General features: G+C 43.5%; 8 protein-coding genes across 8 annotated transcripts; 2 read left to right on the plus strand and 6 right to left on the minus strand.

The window, feature by feature from the left end:
* Nucleotide 1: 1 nt before the first annotated feature.
* Nucleotides 2-394, minus strand: K450DRAFT_234487 (uncharacterized protein). Its single transcript, XM_051587929.1, has one exon. The coding sequence runs from the start codon at nt 336-338 to the stop codon at nt 153-155; it is 186 nt and encodes a 61-aa protein (XP_051446074.1). The 5' UTR covers nt 339-394; the 3' UTR covers nt 2-152.
* Nucleotides 395-956: 562 nt separating this feature from the next.
* Nucleotides 957-2,946, minus strand: K450DRAFT_234488 (uncharacterized protein). The gene is made up of 4 exons (XM_051587930.1): nt 2,701-2,946; nt 2,520-2,593; nt 1,556-2,365; nt 957-1,479 (listed from the first exon to the last, which is right to left on the minus strand). The coding sequence occupies exons 1-4, from the start codon at nt 2,894-2,896 to the stop codon at nt 1,174-1,176; spliced, it is 1,386 nt and encodes a 461-aa protein (XP_051446075.1). The 5' UTR covers nt 2,897-2,946; the 3' UTR covers nt 957-1,173.
* Nucleotides 2,947-4,224: 1,278 nt separating this feature from the next.
* Nucleotides 4,225-5,236, plus strand: K450DRAFT_270556 (uncharacterized protein; the record flags this gene model as incomplete). Its single annotated transcript, XM_051592969.1, has 3 exons — nt 4,225-4,669; nt 4,744-5,183; nt 5,216-5,236. 3 exons carry the CDS (start codon nt 4,225-4,227, stop codon nt 5,234-5,236), a joined length of 906 nt encoding a protein of 301 aa, XP_051446076.1.
* An 808-nt stretch (nt 5,237-6,044) lies between these two features.
* Nucleotides 6,045-7,706, minus strand: K450DRAFT_234498 (uncharacterized protein). The gene has a single exon (XM_051587931.1). The coding sequence runs from the start codon at nt 7,456-7,458 to the stop codon at nt 6,259-6,261; it is 1,200 nt and encodes a 399-aa protein (XP_051446077.1). The 5' UTR covers nt 7,459-7,706; the 3' UTR covers nt 6,045-6,258.
* Nucleotides 7,707-8,347: 641 nt separating this feature from the next.
* Nucleotides 8,348-11,168, minus strand: K450DRAFT_234500 (uncharacterized protein). The gene is made up of 7 exons (XM_051587932.1): nt 10,400-11,168; nt 10,256-10,307; nt 9,785-10,175; nt 9,339-9,709; nt 9,042-9,265; nt 8,754-8,971; nt 8,348-8,673 (listed from the first exon to the last, which is right to left on the minus strand). Exons 1-7 carry the CDS (start codon nt 10,777-10,779, stop codon nt 8,630-8,632), a joined length of 1,680 nt encoding a protein of 559 aa, XP_051446078.1. The 5' UTR covers nt 10,780-11,168; the 3' UTR covers nt 8,348-8,629.
* Nucleotide 11,169: 1 nt separating this feature from the next.
* K450DRAFT_234508 (uncharacterized protein) lies at nt 11,170-13,384 on the minus strand. The gene is made up of 6 exons (XM_051587933.1): nt 13,208-13,384; nt 12,919-13,118; nt 12,504-12,822; nt 12,257-12,436; nt 11,721-12,146; nt 11,170-11,629 (listed from the first exon to the last, which is right to left on the minus strand). Exons 1-6 carry the CDS (start codon nt 13,337-13,339, stop codon nt 11,327-11,329), a joined length of 1,560 nt encoding a protein of 519 aa, XP_051446079.1. The 5' UTR covers nt 13,340-13,384; the 3' UTR covers nt 11,170-11,326.
* A 1,530-nt stretch (nt 13,385-14,914) lies between these two features.
* K450DRAFT_234511 (uncharacterized protein) lies at nt 14,915-17,790 on the plus strand. Its single transcript, XM_051587934.1, has 2 exons — nt 14,915-15,787; nt 16,178-17,790. The coding sequence occupies exons 1-2, from the start codon at nt 15,029-15,031 to the stop codon at nt 17,417-17,419; spliced, it is 2,001 nt and encodes a 666-aa protein (XP_051446080.1). The 5' UTR covers nt 14,915-15,028; the 3' UTR covers nt 17,420-17,790.
* A 1-nt stretch (nt 17,791) lies between these two features.
* K450DRAFT_299046 (uncharacterized protein) lies at nt 17,792-19,175 on the minus strand. The gene is made up of 2 exons (XM_051593697.1): nt 18,153-19,175; nt 17,792-18,078 (listed from the first exon to the last, which is right to left on the minus strand). The coding sequence occupies exons 1-2, from the start codon at nt 19,036-19,038 to the stop codon at nt 17,960-17,962; spliced, it is 1,005 nt and encodes a 334-aa protein (XP_051446081.1). The 5' UTR covers nt 19,039-19,175; the 3' UTR covers nt 17,792-17,959.
* Nucleotides 19,176-19,273: the final 98 nt, after the last annotated feature.

The raw sequence follows: 19,273 nt of genomic DNA on the forward strand, positions 1-19,273 counted from the left end.
CGCCGCACACTGCATAAAGAATCACGTCATTGAGACCAAGAACCCTGGCAAGTACTCTGCTGCTCAACAGCACGTGATCTAATGGAAAGGGCCAAGTAGCCATGCCTACTTGAAACAATTTGCATGCAGTGTTCTTGTTTTGATAGCTCACCTCAGATTATTTGCTGTTTTGACATCAGTTCTGTATTGGTTTCCGTGCATATGAAGGCAGTACAAGCCCATGTTAGCGGCTTGCATTGTGGTAGCTTAATTGGTTTCTGCCTTAAAAAATAGATGAAGATAATGGCACGAACAAACAAAACAAACGCAAGCACTGATTCAAATACAAGTCTGCCCATTTTTCATTACCGATAACTTGGATTATCCGACTCCGCACAAAGCTGCACGTACCACATTATCGATAACCCAGTCTGAAATAACGAAATTCTGAGACTGTTGATCGAATGATGCGCACTGAAACATAATGTCCACGACATTAATACAAGATTGTTGATTACAACGCCCGTGTTGTTTAAAGTGAGCCACATTTCTTAAACATGATAATACATGGAACAGGTAGCATAAAGTGAAGGTCATTGTGTCGACGATGTTACTTTCTGTAGATAATTTATGTTCAACATACCAAAAGTTCAACACGAGCTTAGATGAAGCTACTGACGGGTGATTTGTTTGTCCTGTTTTTAGCAACTCACGAGATGCCGACTGTCAAAGTCAATCGATGTATTAGAGCATATTCCATGTACGGTTGCATTCAGACTAGGTCATCAATACATCGTTGGCAATTTGTAATCAGTCATTGAGATAATGCGGAACAATTATTGTATGTGGGTGTAAGCAGTATCATAATGTACACACAATCACTGTAGAGAGTGTCAGACCCCACCCCCCACGGAAGATGGGCAGCAATTCCCATGCTCGCTGCTCTGGGCCATATCATCCTATAATACGCACCTATACCGTCTTGCACAAAGTACTAAGGCACAGAATGTATTCTTTATTGTAAGTTTTCTTTCGGTTTTTTATGTTTTTCTTAGCATTTCTTCTGTATGGCTATGGCATGTCTGCTTCAGCTTGAAAAAAATGTGTTATCTCGTTCACATACAACTTTTTAAGTGGCAAGTGGCTATGTAAATATATTGATGGTTCAAATCAATACAATCCTTCACGTCGTATTTATCGATCAACTTCACCGAACACAATATCCATGGTACCGATGATGGTGACCATATCTGGTAACATGTGCCCGCGAGCCATGAAATCGGATCCTTGCAAGTGAGCAAAACCAGGAGCCTTGATCTTGCATCTATAAGGTCGGTTGGATCCATCGGAAACAAGGTAGACACCGAATTCTCCCTTAGGAGCTTCGATGACAGTGTAGGTTTCACCAGCAGGCACAGAGTAACCTTCACTGTACAATTTGAAATGATGAATAAGAGCTTCCATGCTCTCCTTCATGTTGGCACGAGGGGGAGGGGCAATCTGGCAAAAAATAAAATCATTAACATCACTTGTTGAGCCACATTTAAAACTGTTTTTTTTTTAAAGAAAATCTTACCTTCCAGTCATCAACCTTGACGGGACCAGCAGGTATGTCGTTGATGCATTGTCCAATAATGCGAAGAGACTGACGCATCTCTTCAACTCTGCACAAGTAACGATCGTAACAATCACCAGCTTGTCCGACAGGAACATCGAATTCAACCTTGTCATAAGCATCATAAGGTTGGACCTTTCGTAAATCCCACTTGAATCCTGAACCTCTCAACATGACACCGGAGAAACCCCAGTCCAACGCTTGCTGAGCTGTGACAAGACCAACACCAATAGTTCTGGTCTTCCAAATTCTGTTTCCACTCAAGACTTCTTCAACTTCGTCAACACGATCAGCAAATTGTTCGGCCCACAGGTGGATATCGTTCAAAAGACCCATGGGAAGATCGAGGGCGACACCTCCAGGTCTGACATATGCGGCGTGGAGACGAGCACCAGAGACACGTTCGTAAAATTCCATGAGCTTTTCACGCTCCTCGAACATCCAAAGGAAAGGAGTCAATGCACCAACGTCCATAGCGTGAGTCATGACAGCCATAATGTGGTTAAGAATTCGAGTGATTTCACCGAACATGGTACGAATATACTTGGCGCGCTCGGGGATTTCAATGTTCAAAAGCTTCTCAACAGCAAGAGAGTAAGCTTGCTCGTTGGTCATCATAGAAACGTAGTCGAGACGGTCGAAGTAGGGAAGGGCCTGAAGGTAGTTCTTGTACTCAATCAACTTTTCAGTTCCACGATGAAGCAGACCAATGTGAGGATCAGATCGAACAATTTCTTCACCATGCAATTCCAAAATCAATCGCAACACACCCTAAATGAATGAGAGCATGTCAGTTATCATGGCTGAAGTCAAATGGCCGCCCTGTCTATCTCGATAGTCAAATGCCACTGTTTAACCCTTCATAGGTGTGACCGAAACAAATTTTCAAGCGAGACAGATAGCTTAAAAGTGAATGAGAACTAACGTGAGCGGCTGGATGCTGGGGTCCGAAGTTAATTGTGAAGTTTCTCAACTTGGACTCGTCTTCGTCTTGGACATCTAGGTGAAACAATAGCGAGCGAAGAAAAAGATGAGTCAAAAGGACAAGGTCAGTATGTGTTTGTTAACCCATTTGCCGTGGTACATCCACTGGAGTAAACACCTACCACCGAATGCTGTGTGAGAATCCTCAGTGATGGTTGTGATGGGAGTGGTATCGGCGGCACGCTCAGCGGCGGCAGCCATGCCGCGAACACCTTGCCATTGGAAGTTGGAGCGAAGTGCAGCTGCTGCAGGCTTTGCGATGGCAAATTTGGGAGCCGCAGTTGCAATTCGACGAGTGAATAGTCGTGTGAAAGACATGGTGGAGTCGTATAGACGAACTGTTGGATACCTTTAAAGCAACAGCACACCTTGTCAGAGGCATATTTTTATTTTGGTGGACATTTTGTTCGACGTCATCAAAATTTTCCAGCAATAATTTGGGCGGGCGGCATCTGATTGAAATTTTGTCGCTAGAGACAGCGACACTGTGCATGAGTCGACTTATCGACAATGGAGAGGCTGACTGACTGCAGTATGGTAGCCAGGTTTGAAAATAGAAGGATGGAACACAATGCTTTTGGAGTTGAACTTGAGGTTGATACATTCACAGTTTGTTTTATTCCATCCGCAATTGACATAACAGATCGCGAGCTGAACTTTAGATCACAATAGCGATCGACATGCGCAACAACTTTTCACTTTCCAATACGCAAATAATTACACCTGCTTACTATACAGTTATGAAAAAAAAATTGGAGGTTCATGTGAACCGTATTAATATGCTATCGTTTATCGCATTCATGCTTGTCATTGACGGTACCTTGCTTGTTCGAGCCACCATGCCTTATGTCTCATACCGTTGCAACTGTATGTTTAATTTACTAGCGAGATTAAGTACTTCTTCATTAGTTACATTCAGCTAGCACTATTTTTTTCAAGCTTTCGATAAGTTTACGAAGGTATCGACTATTGAAGGGAAGACCGAAAACAAAGCCTCATGTGCTCTTTCTGATATGATAACGAGCGACTCACCTCTTAACTAAACGAGAAGGTCATGCAGCAGTCGATCTTACCTACCTGGTAACGTTTGATGGCGAGTGCTAAAGGGATGCAAGCAGATATGGTACTGTATACATCGTGAAACGGGACCCCATCATGTAATCAGGGCAAATAATGCTTTCTATGTTGCGTTTGTTGTTCTACACAGATATTATGTAGGCGCCAATCAGCGTATCATATGAAAGGACGATCTTGAAGAATGCTTATTTTCGTCATGAAAATGCGCAAATACGATAGGAAGCACCGCAAAACTAGAAATTTATAAATGATTGGCCAATGACTGCACCAGTGGCGTGCACGTACTCAATAACTGAACCACCCATATGTCGATGATAAAGAGCTCGCTTATACGGTTCAACGTATGGCTAAGGGTTGCTCAGGCATAATCACTTGAAGATGAAAGCTAATAGGAAGTATGCTATGAATTTGGTAGGAGCGTTAATGGTAGGAACGGTTTGGGAGTACAGAAAGACCGTCTGTCGATGTGATACAACTTCAAAAAAAAACGATGTGGAGGGAAACATTTTTTAGTCGAAGTGCATATTTCAGATAGGGGTGCAGTATCTTGTTGCTCTAAGACTGCGCCAATGAACGTAATCAAATGGGCTCTTGTCCATCTTTGCGTGATTGCGAGCTTATGGCATACCGTCTATTGCCAAAACACAGTGAATTCACTTAATCTCAACCAAACATGGCAAGCTACCTTCCCCCCACCAGAGTCTTCATCAGTTACATCTTCCAGCGACATGGTTCAAAAGTGGAGTGTGACGAACCCAAACTTCTTTGGTGCTAATGAGGACGTATCGTTTGTAACGGACCCATTCAATCAAAGCGAAACTAGCAGCGTTTTACAAATCGTTTATAATGAAGGGTCTTTTTCACCCAGAGCCAGCACAGAAACAGGAGGCGCAGAATTCTTCATGCAACCCTTTGGAGATCAAGCGTTTGACAAGGCACTCCTCACCTATGAAGTCGCATTCGATAAAAACTTTGCTTGGGTGATGGGTGGTAAATTACCTGGATTGTATGGTGGTAAGGAAATGACGTTATCTGTTGGACTCAATTCGGTGCATTTCCTGTAAACTGACAAGAACGTTTCCATGCAGGACCTCCGGGATCAGGATGCAGTGGTGGATCGCAGTCTGATGGCACGAACTGCTTTTCCATGAGAATGATGTGGCGAGCTGCCGGCGCTGGTGAAGCATATGCGTATATACCTCATTCATCTGACTTGTGTTCGACTCCTTTAACCATGTGCAACGATGAATTTGGCGTGTCGATATCGCGTGGTTTGATTCAATTCAAGCCAGCTGTTTGGACCAAACTTCAAATGTATGTTGAAACGGGTACTGCCGGCCAAAACAATGGTATACTCAAACTATGGCAAGATGGTTCATTGGTCATCAGTCGAAGCGATCTACAATATCGTTCCAACAACATGATTCAGCTTTCAAGCATCATGTTCTCAACATTTTTTGGTGGTAGTACTTCAGCATGGGCTACCCCCAACACCACGCATACATTTTTCAAAAACATTCAGTTGCAAGTAGGTCCTCCTGTGCAGTTGACGAATAGTAGAGCGTCTTCAACGGTGGCTAGTCATTACTTGTTTGTGACGTTTACGACCTTGTTTATCGTTTTAATTACGTATATGCTGTAATGTTTCGGTGCACCCGTGAAAGCAGAGGCAACCATGTAAATCTCAATAATATTTTTTCTTCAACGAATGAAAATCAATACATTTCACTTGACCAGAAAAGCCATAATTCAAGGGCAACACAACACTTTCCCCTGCGGATCTGTTCATGTTGAAATGAAATGCAGCAAGGGGAAAAAACACAACAAATGGAGAATCCTTTCCCCTACACCTAACGTGGCCATGGTATCTCCAAGTTAAAGCTCATGGGTGGCCAACGCAGATGGGTGCTATGATGCAACGGAGCTATATTTATCAATAGAAGCTCGTGATATTTTGTGGCTATGAGACGGGACGCGGCGTTGACTGGTACAGCCAGCACCTGACAGTGGACTTTTATGCATGTATGGCAGCTACAATAGATTGAATGGATTACAAGTCAAGCCCCCAGATTTCAAGGTTATGTCACGAACAAAGCAAGCGCAATGGAAAGAAGAGCATAGTTGCTAAACTCTCGGGAAACTGAAAGATAGGACTCAATCAATGCTTTTGTTTACTCTCCATAACACTTGTTCTTTTCCTTCCCTGCCAAGTTTGGACCTGCATCCTTTCCCAGTTACAAACAACACACTCCACGAGACAGTTGGGAATTACCTCAGTTGATCAAGCTCTTCATAAGGATAAAGGATATTTTGTCGTTTACAAGCCATCATGCGGCTTTTTTTTTTTCTCTTTAAAAAAAGCAGAACGCTCCATGTTTAAGACGGCCAGCTGGGAATGTAAGGTTCATATATGTATTTTTTTTTTCTTTTGGCAAAAAAACGACTGAGGGCAAAAAGAAAAAGACAGGATTTTTTTACAGTGAAAATAAGCTAGTAGAAGGAGTATGTAAGGGAAAGAGCAAAAAGGCAAAGTACTTTCATCAACATATTGAAAGGCGAGGGGAATATGCATTATAGTTGGCTTTTAGGATGATGGAATGGGGTTAAGCATGGGTATTGTCATCCGCACAAGCAGTAGTGGCCATGGATTTTCGTTTCCATTTTATGCACTCCTCGTCTGTAGTAGGAATCTGGGTATCCTGGGTGTCGCCGAGGCAGATATGGAAACGACCTTTTTTTATGACAACTCCGCCTTGGTCATTACGCTTTATAGCGGAGGTACACGATGTACGACGTAACTGTGAGATAAACGGTGGCTCTTCAGCATCATTCACCGCAGTTCGACCTGGTGAACAGGAAAGTGGCTCGGAATCAATGGACGAGGCACAAGATGAGGATGTTTTACAAGAGAATAAGACGGATAACATAGTGGAAGTTGTGTCCTCAGACGATGAGGATGAATCTTTGGTAGTTGGCGGCCGTGGTTTATCATCAATCTTTGTACAGTCGGCTTGAATAGGAATTGGGAGTTGCTGGTGACAGCCATCAGGCTTTTGCCAGAATCCAGAATCCCAAATTTGAGGCTTCGATTTTATGGACCAAGCATGTGTTTCGGCACTGTGAATACTACTACCCGATAGGATAGAAGATTGATGAAGTACGTCGGCAGTCAAGCCACTCCCTCTTGTTTCCACTTTGTCAATGACCTGGTAGTTGTCATCGTCTTGGTCATCGCTGATAATCTTTATTCCCGTCATGTCAGCAAACTCACGCGCAGTGAGCTCCTCGGATTTGACAGTCAAGTCAGGGTTGGCATTATGCGATAGACCAGCCCTTTGAAGGGCAAAGTGAGGAGTGGGCACTTGCAGCCTATCAGCCTTCATGGAGGCATCACGCGCAGCTCTTTGCATAGCTTCGTCGTATCGTTTCATATCCGAATGGTCATTGGAGACAGTCAGAATATGCTTTTCATCAATGGAAGAGTTCGACCTAAGGTTGATTTGGGATGATCGATATCGGCTGACCCGATCCAGTAAACGGGGGTCTCGTACCAATGTATCCAAGTTTCGGTGATCCGTTCCAGTTGTTACCAAGGAAAAAGATCTTTCTCTTCGCAAGTAAGTTGAACGTGTCGACGTTGCATTGATATTGACCGAGTTGGTGAGTTTGGAGAAAATAGCCAGACTGGTGGATCGTAATTTGTTCAATTTGCTGACTAGTATTCGACTAGGGTCTGGTTGTATGGATGAAGCATTGCTAGTGGATCGGTTTCGCTTTTTGAAAGCCATGGAAGCGTGGGTCATGGCGGCGACCTTTACGAGGAGTAGAGCAGCGTGACGCTACTCGATGCAATCAAAGATAGCCAACTAGTAAAGGGGAAAGAGGGTGGCAGAAAAAAAATTGGGAGGAGAGAGTAGAGAGTGGAAAGAAAGGTAAAAATACGGAAGAGAATCAAAACTTTATGGAAAGGAGAAATATTGTAAAATTTTCAGGGAGCTTAAGGCAGAGGCTAAAAAAAAAAAAGAAAAAAATCACTGGATGTAGATTATCGGACAAGGCGGGTCAGCGGTCCCAAGCAAGGGAACCCAACCCGTTAAAGTGAGTAAAAAGTATGAAAGCATTGGGTCGAACTGGGTTGGGATTTCAGTGTCACGTTGCTCCCATTCTTTATCCAGCTCGTGTCTGTGTTGCCGGTGCTTGCTTATTTCGGCCACGCTGTCATGAGCTTTTTTTGGATGTCCCAAAACCAGTTTGATATGGAGATGATGGATTGATACGATGAGATTAACTCCTAAAGGCCAATCCTTGCCAACGAGCCTCCACTGCCATGGCTCCAGTCCGTTGACGATGCCCTCCCCCCCCCCAGTGGAGAGGAATAAGAATGCATTTCAGAAATTTAATAACCAATCTATTCCTGCTCCCTTAGCGCCATCTGAGAGAGAAAATATCATTTGATTTCAAAAGTGAATAACCATCCAGTTTTAAGTAAAGGGCGTCCTTCATGTCAGGCAAAATATGGGGGGTTTATTCCACTTGCAAAAACATTGTTTGACATCGATGAGCTCATTCCACCTGTGCTTTAGTTTTGCGCTAATCCCTCACTGACCTAGCCGTTATGTATCCTGTACTCAGGTACACACCCTTCATGCTGTCAACTTAGAATGAAGGTTTCCTTGCTTGTCAAATGAGCTTCTTTTATTTGTAATTAGCGTATTAAACACTCTCCTCTACTCCACCTTTTGTTGGCTGGTGACGGTGCTAAAGACAGCGCTTTTGGCTTAATGCGGGCAAATCAGACGGAAAAAACTTAAATTGGCATTATGTTTGTTTGAGAATTGTATAAACTTTTTTTTTAAAAAAAACTTTTTCAGATAATGGAAAAAGGACAAACGAATATGGAAGCGGAAAAAAACGAGATGCTCAAGGATATTTCTACAAATGCAAATAGGTACTGGTAGGCAGTATGGTGTGGAATCATTTCTTATGTTTGCGGTTCTTTTGCAGTTTTCGCATGGAATCTTAAAAAAAAAAGTCACACCCAATTAGTCACGGTGTTCCACTGATGTGAATTCATGCTAAACCCAATGACTATCATTACCTTTCAAAATAGTGCTATCTTCATCTTCCATGAACGTAGCAGGACCACTTTCATTGGCGTCTTGATCTTCATCTTCATCGACATTATCGCCAGTCTGCTTTGGAATTTTGTTGGAGAATTTCTTAAACTTGGCAACGTAGAAACCATCCATATTGTGCATGTGTGGGTAGTATCGTCTAGTTAAATCTAATGATGGATGGAATGTCTTGCCACGATATCTATCAAGAAATGTGAGAAAACAATGCGTATCACTGCTAGAATCGCGTCATACTTAGATCTAATCCTTACCTGGTGAAACCTTCACGACCGAACTCAATTCCAGTAGAAACTAGTTTGACATTAGGTCGCTTGCGAAGTGCATAGTTAACAACAGCCTCGTTCTCATCAACTGTAACGGAACAGGTAGAGTACACGATGTAACCACCGGTCTTTGAATTTGCGTCGACTGAGTCAATGGCACACAGAACGAGCTGCTTCTGCAAATGTGGGATATCTATAAAGTCTTTCTCCGTCTGCAAAAAAAAAAAGGCAATGAGAAACACATGTCCAGTTGATCTGGTGTAAATCTTCCAATAATAGTCTTACCTTGTTCACTTTAACACCAGGATCTTTGGAAATGACACCGGTACCAGAGCATGGGGCGTCGAGTAGAACACGGTCAAATCCACCAATAACCTTGGGGAATTCTCGACCATCATAGTTGCAAACAACGGCGTTCTTAACACCCAAGCGATGGATGTTGGCAGACAACGACTTGAGACGATCTTTGTTAAAGTCATTGGCAAACACCATACCAGTATTTTTAAGGAGAGCTGCAATATGAGTGGTCTTGCCACCTGGTGCAGAGGCCATATCCAAAACACGTTCATGTTCTTGAGGAGCCAGAGCCATAACAGGCAAGAATGAGGATGCTGCTTGCAGCATATAATGGCCTGCAAGATACTCGGGGGTGGCACCTATATCGGGATGCATACGTTAAATTCAATTTTAAGGAAGATTGTAAAACCATATTATCGATTCCTCGTACTCACCAATTGGGACTTGAGATTCGAATACCTGCAAACCAACTTTCGTCCACTTGCCAATGGGTTCCAAATTAACACCACGGTTGATCAAAGCTTGAGCAAGATCTCTACGTCGAGTACGAAGTGTGTTGGTTCGGATAGTGACGGGTCTAGGGACTTCGTTAGCTTCGAAGAATTCGATGGCTTCAGCAGGGGCAAACAAATTGAACAATTTTTCCGCCAAAAAGTCAGAATATCCATAGTATGTAGCAATGTCCTTCAACAAACGATCCAAGTAATCTTGACGGCTTTTGGCGGGGTCGCGAAGTTCCTTAAAGTTACCAAGGATGTTGACAACCTCCTTGATGCGATGGTTGATTTGGCTGATATCTGCTTGGTCTTCCTCATCTTCAAGCATATCCAAGTCACCGCCATCTTCACCAATGTTGGTTTGCATAGCTGATTCTAACAGTTCAGCCTCAGCATCGGCGGCCTCACGAGCCTTACGAGCTTCCAATTTGCGAGATTTACGCTCATCAAGACCAGCAAACTATTGAAATCCCATACGAATGTTAGTGTCATGTGATTGTGATAGGTGATCAAAATTCTTCTAACAAAGTGTCCCAGCTTGACAATACTAACCTCGGCAATGTCATCCTCATCGCTTCCTTCGTCTTCATCATCTTCGTCTTCGTCGATAGATTGTTCCTCCTCTGCTTCTGAATCAGATCCTGCCAAGAAATCGTTGTCGACTTGTGGGAAAACACCATCATTGTCCGGAGCATCATCCTCTTCATCGATCTCCTCATCATCATCGTCAATTTGCTGGTCGTCGTCGCTATCCATATCAGAGCCCATGGGGAATTCATCATCATCAAGTTCGTCATCCTCGTCGTCTGAGGCAATAGGCAGGTTGTCCCAAGAATCTTCGACCTTATCAGATGAAGTCTTCTTTCCATTCTGCTTGGGTTGAGCCTTAGCGGCGGCTCTGACCTTCTTGGGCTGGGGTTGTGATTCTTCATCGCTCTCGGGAGCTCTCTTCTTCGAATCCTGAGCTCGCTGCAATTTTCTGGTCTTAGAAAGTTGTCTTCGAGAAGGTCCCTTCTTTTCTATTGTTCCAGGAAGAGGAGCTGGAGGTCCTTGCTTATTCTTTGCGCGGCGACCCATACTCGATTAAACTGGTAGATCACTAGGTTAGGGAATTGCAATTGGATCGTCAAAAAAAAAAAAAAAAGGGCTCGAGAAGGATTGAGCTTAGCCACTGAGGAAAAGCAGTCCCCACACAAATGTACCTTGGTGGACAGTCACTCTTTTGAAAGGATGGGCATCATATCATTATCACTCTGTTTCCTCTTCATAAACGACTAAAACTGATTTTGGCACAGCAAGGTGCAAATACATAGTAAGAAATAACACTTTACATAATCCATAGTGTTTAGGCATGGTCAGAGTGATACTGCAAATAGAGAAACTGAGTAGAATGAGTTTTAATATGTCACATTGAGAAAGGTGAATACATGGAAGGAAATATGTGCTTTTTGAATGGTATATGAAGGGTTTTATAATAGTCTAATCTAGGTCCAGTATGTCCACAGTATCTGACGATACCCGCCATGTCGTTGATAGCTTTGTTGCTGTGGCGATTTCAACTGGCTCGGGAGTAGTCGAGTTGTCACCATCGCCATCGCCACACTCTATTACTCTGAATTTGTTGGGATTGTATTCTTCGACATGACTTGTTTCTATCGTCCTTTTTCGCGTCTGTATAGACACCATGGACTTGTGAACTGTACCATCAGATCGTTTGACGATTCTGTCTTCCTCCGGGAATTGGTTGAGGTATTGTAAGAATGTCCCAGAAATGCATATGTCCTGTATGAATAATAATGAGTACCACCATTACATGGATTGTTGATGAATTGGCCACTGGACAATAATACCCTTGGCATTTGCATTTTCTTACCTGGACACCCGTGATTTTATCAAAACAATGAGGGCATTTCCATTCTGTTGCATGTTCGTGAAACCGTAAAAACGTTTCTATGTCGAAGCAACCGGAGTGCATACAATGAAGGCCTTTTCCTGGAATATCAATACGGACTAATGTGACCGGGTCTCGCAATGAAACGACTTCATCGCCCACTATACAAACATCTGCATTGTCAGAGTCGTCGTCGGTAGCTGAGTGGTCCAAGCAATCGTGGCCTAGGACGCCTATAGTGGTATTGTATTTTTGCCTTGCATCGTCAAGCTCGTTAGCAGTGACGGAGTCGCCCAAACCCAAAATAGGGTACAAATTCGGCAGTTTATACAAAGTGTCTTGTTTGTGTTTGGCATATGACTGGTTAATGCAATGGCAAATATCTTGCATGATGAGACCTGCAGCCAACTAAACATGATCGTCCCGCAAGCAAACAGATGAAATGGGGGGAAACGAAGTCAGTCATTGGGTGACTTTGATAGCAAAGAAGAGAAAAAGGATACGCTGTTTTTCCTTACCTGTGAAGCGGTTTTTCGGTACACCGAACACAGTGATATGTACACTGGCTGTTCAGCATCATGCTTTAGATGTAGTGAGATTGTGCACTGGGACCCATCGTCAGGTGCCTTTCCTCTGATTATCCCCCAAGGTAGACAATCTGTGATATTCATATGATGACCACCTTTCTTGAACACGGTCTACACATGTAACAAGTTAATACGCTGGGGCATGCCCTTTGTCCCTGACACTCTCTATGGATCCTACCTGCGACGCATCACTCAGATTACATGCTTTGTCTCCCATGCGGATAGATTCTAAATTATCGGGATCCACGGATCGACAATCATATCTCCAAATGTATGCATAGATTTGTACTTGCGGTCGTAGCTTGCCTTTGATGAGCACAGACCGCAAATCAGCTGGAGTAAATGTAGCAGTCAAGCCAGCGTCCAACTTGACCTGCAAGACTTCTTCTCGATCCTGTATAAAATCGCACCTGGGCAATTGTTCATAGGCAAATTGTATTCCTTGTTCTGATTTCTCCACTGAGGCATTTCGAGGAAAAATCTTCTTCAATTGGCCACTACAGGGGTCAGGTAGGGGATAGGACAATTGTTTAGTATGACACGATCTTTTGCATAAAATGTTCCAAATAAAGGAGCGGGGAGCGACGACGTACTTCCTATCCAAGCGCTGAACCCATTTTTCTTGTGCTTCGTTAGCAATGTAACCAGGAAACAGAACGTGTGTAAGCTGTTGAATTAATCTTGGTTTTATCTTGCTAATGCATGGTGCATTAGCTGTGATCTGGTACGTGGAGAGGAATTTGGATATAGCTTGAAGTTCTTTAACGCTAAAGCGATTCAAACTAGCTGGATGCTAAAACCATTTGGGGCAGAGTGTAAGACAGAATGGACCAATTTGGATCAAGCCGTAATATGAGGACTGTGTGGGCTTCGAACACCTACCATCAGCCACCATCGCACATCTGCCACGTTGCGATCCTTCAAATCCGATGCTATTAATTGAGCATGGTGAGGTGTAATAGTTCTTGGAACAGGTTGAAATTTGAAGCAATTAGATCGACCATTCGATCTCATCAAGGCAGTGAGTATTCTCAGTACACTGTGTACACTGTATTTTAGGCTTGAACTTTTTTTTTTTTTTTGTATTGGCAGTATTATGACTTTTTTTTTTTATTATGTTCTTATTGGTGTAATACTTTCGGCTGGGCAATTTTTGGGTGTCGGTGCGCTGCCTTCATCGTGAAATTTTTTTTTTAATGGACTTTTTATTTTTTATTCATGGTGAACTCAATATCGAAAGCGCGATTTAGATGGGAAAGAGAGCAGTGCGACCAAAGTACAATCAGCGCTCGATCTTCGCAGGGGCGCTGTGACCTTTTTAGTTCCACAGCGGTCATTTCCTACAAAAATGAGGTAAGAAAGCGCACAATGTTCGATGCACGACTTGGTATGCCTCAAAAAGACGAGGTGGGTCTAAAGGCTATTAAGGCTATTTAGTTTTTCCCAGACGAAAGTTCAGCTTGCAAAGAGCATCCCGTGGGAAACTGAACCCAGCTAACCAATCTGAACGAAGCAACATGGCAAGGCATGATGGCTATTGGTTGACTGACTTCAAGCATTAATCCTCACGTAAAGGCAAATTGCAAAGCAACGGACACATGTCAGGGTGAAATGGAGATACGGGAGGATTTTGGATCTCAGTTTGGAATGGAGATAATTCTTTTTGGGGAGCCATAGAATGAAAGATGTAAGCAGTTTTTAATTCCCTTTCGAGGAGCAACTACAAGGGATATTGAATAAGCTAGGGCAGGTCAAGATTAAAAAAAAATAAAGAAAAGAAAATCCACCATTCACCAGCCATTCAAGGGGAAGGAATCCAATTCAGCGCATCAGAATCATTAGCCGCTGGTAGGAACGCTTCTACACTCCGCTCCGTAAGACGCTTCCTTCACGAAAACCTTTCCATAGGCGTCGAGGTGTTGGGCTGTCCCCACAAAAAAAAAAATTCAACTATCCATCAGTATTTCAAAAATGGCTTCATAAGGCTCCATCATGATTGTGCAATACGGACCGGGTGGCCAAAATTAAAAATGACTCGATTTTTCCGAAATTTTATTTTTCATTCCTGTAGATATTTTCGTCCATCTAAACAAAGGGGGGAGGGTTTTGAAGAAGTGTCATCATAAAGAAGTGATAATCTTCACAGGCAGTGTGTAATAAGGCTACATAATTTTTTTTACGTTGCGCTCGTGCAAATTAGTCGGACCGCCATTCCTCTATCCCATTCAATGTGGGTTTATCCATAGCCCCGACATCTAGTGATACCCATTTTTTTTCGTCTTCCGTCGCAGGCTCTTTCATGCTAGTGTAAAGTGAGTGGAAAAAGAGAAACAAGAACCCGACCAAAAAATATTACATTGTCAGATATTCCCCGCAGTAAGACAGCTATCTCTTCAACCGATATACTCCTCTTCCAGCTCTTCTTCACTTTGTTATTTTTTATTTTTTTTGCTTTCTACTTCACTCCAAAATAACTCCAGGCAAGCATAAAACAACATCGTTTATCTTATTTTGGGTCCGCCTGCATCCATCTGACAGATCTCAATCACAGTCCTCCAAAATTTCTAAAGCAGTGAGGGTCCCTTTTCCGAGTCATAAAATTCTCCCTCTTTCCGAATATCTCTCTTCTCTTCTCCCCTTCAACAAAGTGCAGAAAGCGCTGGCGCTTCCCAATTTTATTCAACAAAGTACCAGTTACGACTCATGACTACAAGTATCACGGTCATAGAGTCTTCTTCAGTGCAGACGTGTAGTTTGACACTCGATCCATCGGTTAAGCAGCAAGAAACGGACGTAGAATCCATGTCTAGCTTTGACGATGATCATCATGGTGCTACTCCATCTTGGTTATTGACGCCTCCGCGTAGCGTTGAGCATTCGCCCTCCATGCCATCCACTACGAACGTGATAGCTCCTGATGATATGGCCAAATTATGCTTGCCTAGCCCATCCATCGACCCGCAAATCAATGTTACCAAACCCCAAGTACAATATGAATCTTCTGAAATCGCCCTCGTTCCAAATTGCCCTTCCGATAAATTGATCAGCACAGCCAACAGCGTAGCCAACGTGTTGGCAGCTGTGGTTGCCACTGCTGCCGTCAAGGGGCCTATTTCACCTATCGTAGCGCTATCTACTATGCAACACCGCGGGGCCAACCCCAACCATAGCAACACGAACACGACTACTTCATCTTCTGAAGTGCCGCCTAAAACATGCCTCACGAATACCGTCGCCAAAAAATGTTTCAAGAAACCCACGCCTAAATCTGGCAACGACGATTTCGATCAACCCAATAACTCAGCTGCTTCACTGGAACCCACTGTGGAAATCAGGAATGGGGTTGAGTGGGTTAGCTTTGTTTACTCTAACAACCGCACTTTAAAGCGATACACCTGTCGAACCGACTTGGACTCTGTAAATATTGTTGATATGGATGAAGACTTTAAAAGTGCCAATTGTGTAAGTAGTCGATAATTTCTATTCGTTTTGCCGAAAGAGCCGGCGGGGTTTTCTCTTTGCACGCCCATAAAAACCGCAATTGCACTGTGAAATCGAAATCAAGAGAAGAAACAAGCCACGGGCCACTACCGCGCAAGAATCTGAGACACCACGATGATTTGCAATTTTTTTTTTTATTATATTCAACGCTCACTCCCCCAGCGAAGGTTACCGCCTAGTTACGTTCTACTGACAACAGAAAAAGGGAAAATACCACACCTCCTCCCAAAAACAAATTTCAGAACGCCCAATTTCAACAACCTAGATATGGATAATCATCTCATCGTGGAGCCCAAAATTTTTTCGTGATAAATTTATAACTCAACTTTTTTTTTTTATCAATCTATCCAGGTGTATCCAAGAGCAAATATAGCGCGCGAAGAATACCATGGTAATCGATGGGCTTATGAGAACGAATGCAACCAATTAGGATGGAAGTTGGCTTGGTTGAACGTTGAAGAAATTGCTGGCAAACGTGGCTTAATTCAACGTGCAGTTGACTCTTACCGAAATCGATGCCCAAGTATGCGATCACGCCGGGTCGCACGACAGGCTAAACTCAATAACGGGACACTGCGAAAGCGCAAGAGCAGGGACGAAGATGACGACGATAAGGCAGTGCTACCTTATGAGCCTACAACATCACCCGACATGGGCAGCCCAGAAAAAATACCACGTATACAAACAGCAGCCGCTACCACCACCGCCAACTCGACCATCACTGAAAGGCATCCCAAGACATTTACCATTGATGATCCAGCCACGAGTTCGCGATGTAGAATCCGTATCAATATCGAATCTGTAGATATGACAGAGATTGAAGACAGCTTCAAGACACAGAATTCCGTGTACCCAAGGGCATTGATCGGCCATAATTCAACCCTGCCTGGTAGCCACGCAAAATGGCAACAAGAAAATGAGTGTAACGAACTGGGTTGGAAATTGGCGTGGCTCAATTCAAGACAGTTAGCTGGCAAGAAGAACCTCCTCCAAAGAGCTTTAGATATATATCGTACCAAGTTCTGCGGTCATTTGTGCCCTAGAAAGGCTTCTTCACGCGTTGCCCCGGTGGCTAGAGTATCACAACTGCCCTCGCCTACTCCGCTGACGGTAGCCGCTTTGGCTGCTCAGAACAAGCACTATGCTCAATTATCAGAGAGTGGAACGATCCATCCCGTAGATCAAATGTCTTCCTCCAGTAGCTCTACGGATACCCTGGATTTCGGAGACTGCTTTGATGCATCGGATCTCTTCTCGTTCGATGCCCCCAGCTCAGCTTCGGTGGATGACCCCATGATGGTCAAATTGGAAGAAGACCCTATAGATTTCTTATCGCTCGAAGAATCTTCTAGCAGCACCACTGGCAACAGTCCGTCCACCTTGGCCTTCGACATGACGGAAGACGCGCTCAATGGAATGTCAGCATTCGGCATGAGCTATATGGATGAAGCCCTGTTAGAACAAAGCTTCTTGACCAACCCCATGGCAAAAGACATTGCCAACGACATAGACACTTTTATAGATGGAACAATGGATACAAGCTTAAGTGACGGTTATGCCAATGACATTTTACTTCAACAAATGTTCTACTAGGGTACCTCTGGGTGTTTCTCTCCATCGAAGATCCACGCACACAAAAAAAAACCACCTTCCCCAGTCGTAATTTTGTAATTACCTTGTTATTTTTTCATTTTATTCGTTCGTTCGTTCACTGTCCCCACCCCACCTTTACAGAAAACCAAAAAAACAATATCCTTTCGTTCTTTTTGCTTCATACACTCTTATAAATACACCCTCATCCACACTCTGTTATGTAAATCAGCCAGCTCCCCTTGACATGCTCTCTCCATTGGAGAATGCAAACAATGGTGCCACCCAACATTCCCCCCAAAAAAAAACACTCACTCAATATTATGTATAAGGAAAAATCAGCCAAGAAATAGTGTATTTCCAATCTATTTATTATATTGTCTTATTTGTGTGTGTGTGTGGGTTAGCAGCGTGCACGATCAGGTTTGAAGAAGTGAAAGTGTGAGTGATCAAAGCAAAGCAAAGCAAATATGCGGGAAAAAAAAAAGGATGAGTACAGATATGGTATATGGTGCAAAAGCTATATTATGAAGAACTACTCTGTCATCGGCGTAGCTTCTTTTGTACATCGTTCATAGCGAGAGCTAAGCCGGTCAGGCTTTTTAACATGACTTCAATTTTAGAATACTCTGTATCCAAAGGATGTGTATATTTCTTGAGTTCTAACCGGGAAAAAAGGCCGGGAGTTAAAATCTAGGAAGGGGATAAACAGTACAGGCGACTTCGGTTAACTCACCTTTCAGCAAGAGGCAATAGCGAGCGATCCGCTGAATTGGGATGATCATGTAGTCGGCCAGACCGAGGCGATCGGACGTTGAAGCCAATTGCTGTATCATATCGCTAAACGAGGGACATTGAACCTCAGTCCGGGTGATACGCTTGCGATTTTTTTCAAAGTTACAAGCATACAATATGTATATCTCAAAGTCATCTTCGTGTTGACGGAACACATCGGCGACACTGGAAGTATTTTTAAAGCCCTGGATGAGAGATCTGGACAGCAGGACAAGCCTCGGAAAATCGCCAAAAATGGGCTGGATGGCGCAAGGTAAAGTCAGCAAAGCCGTTGTTACACGGTGGAGGTGGCTCAAGTAGGATTCTTCGGTTGAGATCAACTCATTGAGTATGAACTGGCGTATCAGAGAGCTTTTGGCGGGAAGACGATACGTTTCTTCTGTTAGGGTATCACTGGATTCAGTATTCATTATATCACAGAACATGAGTTCCTTGGTAAGGTTCTTCCATTGCGCGATGGCTCGTTTCTGACGTCGTGCTTCACTTGGTGTTGTGGAAAAAAATTTATGAAATACAGCCTGTTTCGTCTTTTGCATGACGGATATAACTTGCGTCATTTGGAGATCACTGTATAGGCTATCGGATGCCTCCGGTTCCATGGTGCGACGTTTCTTAGCGTCAATTTTCTCTTGATCACGCTCAGCGTGATGACTGCTGTGACTTAAAAAGGGGTTGAACGAGATGGTGAACCGTCGGCTTGAAGTTTCGCTTGGTGGAGTGGAATTTCTCGAGCGCCGACTGAACCTCCGCTTGGGAGTAATGAAGATAGTTTCAATAACGTTGATTCGCGAGAGTCCTAAATTATCAAGGGATGCTGTTTGTCGCATAATTTGGCTGCGACGTTTGTTGTTGGTGACGAATGTTCACGTTTGATCGAAGTGGGGCCAGCCGCTCACAAAGTACTTTCAGCAACAGGCTGGGGTATAAGACACAAACAAGTAGAGAAAGAAAAGAGGGGTGCGATAGTTGGATACAGGATTATAAAAAGAAAAAAAAAAAAAAAGTAAAAGATCGCTGAGACAGGCCGAGCGAGAGTTAAAGCGAACGGGCCCAGCCAGCCCA

The sequence above is a fragment of the Umbelopsis ramanniana genome (genome assembly GCF_025399195.1).
Source record: "Umbelopsis ramanniana AG unplaced genomic scaffold K450scaffold_17, whole genome shotgun sequence".
Classification (NCBI taxonomy): domain Eukaryota; kingdom Fungi; phylum Mucoromycota; class Umbelopsidomycetes; order Umbelopsidales; family Umbelopsidaceae; genus Umbelopsis; species Umbelopsis ramanniana.